This window comes from Lactuca saligna, chromosome 5 (assembly GCF_052625555.1).
Source record: "Lactuca saligna cultivar CGN05327 chromosome 5, ASM5262555v1, whole genome shotgun sequence".
In the NCBI taxonomy this organism is placed as follows: Eukaryota; Viridiplantae; Streptophyta; class Magnoliopsida; order Asterales; family Asteraceae; genus Lactuca; species Lactuca saligna.
The window spans coordinates 135,350,659-135,354,374 of NC_136421.1; the positions used below are offsets into that span (position 1 = coordinate 135,350,659).

General features: G+C 34.0%; 1 protein-coding gene across 1 annotated transcript; it reads left to right on the forward strand.

Annotated features, from left to right (window-relative positions):
• Positions 1 to 1,155: 1,155 nt before the first annotated feature.
• On the forward strand, positions 1,156 to 3,098 carry LOC144997317 (proteasome subunit alpha type-4). The gene is made up of 2 exons (XM_078957188.1): positions 1,156 to 1,340; positions 2,219 to 3,098. The coding sequence occupies exon 2, from the start codon at positions 2,219 to 2,221 to the stop codon at positions 2,963 to 2,965; it is 747 nt and encodes a 248-aa protein (XP_078813314.1). The 5' UTR covers positions 1,156 to 1,340; the 3' UTR covers positions 2,966 to 3,098.
• The last annotated feature ends 618 nt before the right edge of the window (positions 3,099 to 3,716 follow it).

Consider the following 3,716-nt stretch of genomic DNA (forward strand, 5'->3'; position numbering starts at 1 on the left):
TCCGTGTATAGGGGGAATATCTTCAAACCTCTATGAAACCCGTTGAATTTTATCCAACTTGGAACCATTATTACATCAAATGGTGTTTATCTTTTTCATTGTTGATAAAAATGTAGACATTTTAGTTGGTTTCACAAGATTTATGTTTTCTCAACTATGTGTCTTACATTCATTTTAATGTTAGTAATGTTTAGAACCCTATAGTCGAGTGACAAGGTACTTTCCTCCATCTGTGCTATTTTCAGTTAGATTCTTCCACTTCTATTTTTGTGGCTAAATTGTGTCACTTTGATTTTATTGGTTGTATTGTCTTTATGAAATCATCCCATGTTTCAATCCATTGCTATTCTTTTTATTTTATTGTCTTTTAATGTATTGTTATTATTTTATTCATTCATATTTTGTTTAATTAGATAAATTTGTCATTATACAATGCTAATATGGGAACACATTATAAATTGATAATATAGAAGAAAGTAAAACCAATTCGTTTTTTACATCAGCCATCTCGTCCACCAGACGGGTATAATACTAGTTATTAATAGACTAGGTGTGACTCATATACTACATAGGCTTATTAAAATTAAAAGTTTAATATAAAGTCGTAAGTAATACGCATTTTTTAAAGTAAGAGTATTTATTTTGAAACATAAAAGAAAGAAAATTATTGTAAAGCATTTATTCTGAAATTTAATAGAATGATTTACCTTACATATATAAACACTCATTAAAATATTGATTTTAATTTTTTTTTTAAATGGTAAATACAAGAAAACAATAAGTGGAAAAGAAATAATAAAAACATTTTAGAAAATTACATATATAAATTCAATAAGGATATAACATTTGATAAAAATAATTTTTATTTATTAGGCTAAATTAAGAAATAATAAAATAATAATATATAAAATATAAAAAAAACTCATTTTTTTTTTTTGAAAGAAAGAGGAAGTGATTCGTACACAATAGTTTTTTTATCATACACAATAATTTATGCATTATTGAGTTGTATAATACAACATTTTAAAACACCAATTGTCGTGAATGAAAAAAAAAAATTGTTTATAGAAATCACTTTTACATGCAGTAATATTTAGGTAAAAAGTGGATACGTTTATAAACTTACGGTACTTGGACCAAAACCTAAAAAACTTAAAAATTAAAAATAAAAGCGAAGAAAGCTTGGGGCACAATAAAACTCCAGACGGAGTATAAGATCATCACTCAGTTTGCGGATTTCCGATTGCCGATTTCCCCTCCACACTTCTTCACCAGAACTCCATAGCTGCAATTTCTCTCCCACCTTCAATACCGACAGTCTCACCTTCTCCGATCTCCAGGTAAGTCACTTTCTTTTTTCTGGTTCGGTTCAAATGTATGCTTGTCTGATTCGATGAACCAGCAGCAATTAGTTGTTCGATTAGTGTCTAATTAGTGTTCGTAGCACATTAATTAATCTGAAACCTGACTGAATTCCTGGTTTGGTATCTAATTCCTCTCAAGATTTGGTTAGGTATCTGCTTCTTGTCTGAAATCCTGTCAAGATGGATGTAGGCCTGTTATTGATTACCTTCAGACCTTCTGTGTGCTTGTTGTTACAGACCTTATGTATGATTACAGTGTTAATATTGTTTGGTGGATTCGTAATTATTTCAATGTAGGTTTAGTGAGTCTCATTTGGTATTTGTAGTTTGAATGGATTATTTTGTCTAAGTTCATTTGAAATAATTTCAATTTCAGGTATAATTGTTTCTCATAAGAACATCCACCTCCCTGTATAATTGTTTTATTAGCGTTTGATTTCTTGTTACTTGTTAAATTATGTTAGTTTTTAGATTCATTATCAGTATCACATACACGTTGAAGAGGGAGGAGTTCATCTCACTGGTTAGGATTTGGGACATTTGAAAGTTATCATCTCAAAATTTTGTAAACCAACAAGATATTCACTTCTCCTAGAAGAATTTTCAATAATATCCTTTAATTGGATTAGACAGCTTGCTAGAAGCCTGTTATATATAGTCCAATATAGCTAAAGTCCTACAGAATACACTACAGACATTTGGAAATTGGAATAGGCCTCTTTTTGGCCTTTTATTCATTCTATATGATTGAAGTTGTTGATAGTGGATGAGTTGGTTGATGAATACTAGTCAATAAGATTTAGATCGAATTGAAAATACTATATGTAAAATGACTATTTTGCCCTTGACAACAGATGTCTCGAAGGTACGACAGCCGAACAACAATCTTCTCCCCGGAGGGCCGCCTGTACCAAGTGGAATACGCGATGGAAGCGATCGGAAACGCGGGGTCCGCCATCGGAATCCTGTCAAAAGACGGAGTCGTCCTCGTGGGAGAAAAAAAAGTGACCTCAAAACTCCTCCAAACCTCCACCTCGACCGAGAAAATGTACAAAATCGACGACCACGTGGCGTGCGCGGTGGCTGGAATAATGTCGGACGCCAACATCCTGATCAACACCGCCCGTGTTGCCGCCCAACGCTACACCTTCTCCTACCAAACACCAATGCCAGTGGAACAGCTCGTCCAATCACTATGCGACACCAAACAAGGCTACACTCAGTTTGGCGGGCTCCGCCCATTCGGGGTGTCGTTTTTGTTCGCAGGGTGGGATAAGAACTACGGGTTTCAGCTTTATATGAGTGACCCTAGCGGGAACTATGGTGGCTGGAAGGCGGCGGCGGTTGGGGCGAATAATCAGGCGGCTCAGTCCATGTTGAAGCAGGATTATAAGGAGGAGATTAGCAGGGAGGAGGCGGTACAGCTGGCACTTAAGGTGTTGAGTAAGACGATGGATAGTACGAGTTTGACGGCGGAGAAGTTGGAGTTGGCGGAGGTGTTTTTGGATGGTGGGAAGGTGAAGTATCAGGTTTGTTCGCCGGAGAATCTTGGGAAGATGTTGGTTAAGTATGGTGTCACTCAGGCTCCGGTGGAAACCTGAAGTGGTGTCATGTCATTGGGATATTCGTATTCTTTTCTTTGCTTGTAGACTTGTTATTATGGATTGTATTTTAAGTTGGATGTTTGGATTTTTTGTTTTTTTTTGGTGATAAAAGTTTATGGTAAGATCTTAATTTGATGTTTAAGCAAAAAAAAAAAAAAAAAAAGACCTATATTATATGTTTTTATCGGTTTAACCTTTATGTGGTGATTAAATTCTCTTTAACAGAAAAATGGGTTTTTTTAGTCATAATTATTTAATTGGGATAATAACTTAAAAAGGTAATATATTTTTCGATTTGTACACATTTGGTCACTTGAGTATTTTTTCGTTCATATTTATCCCTTCAACTCGTTAAAATGTACATATTCAGTCCTTATGATCGGTTAGAGTAATATATTTCTTATTTTGTACACATTTTCATTATTATTTTTGTACACATTTAGTTCTTAATATTTTTTTGTTTCAAAATAAGTTATTTTTATTTTTGTATCTATTCAGTATTTATGAACGATTTTTTTAGGTTTTTCTTATAAAATCTTACGTGTGACAATCATTGATGTGGTGTTTGGCTTGTAAGAACAAAGACCATCCAAAAATTCAAATCACATATGTTGAAACACATAAGAAGTGACCAATGTAGATGTTACGAATCAACAATCCAGTCATCCAATACGCAGTTGTCTTCAGGCGTAGTGAAGCATGCAAACAGTTCGCATGCAAGCTGTCAACGACCTTGTGTGTACTTTAA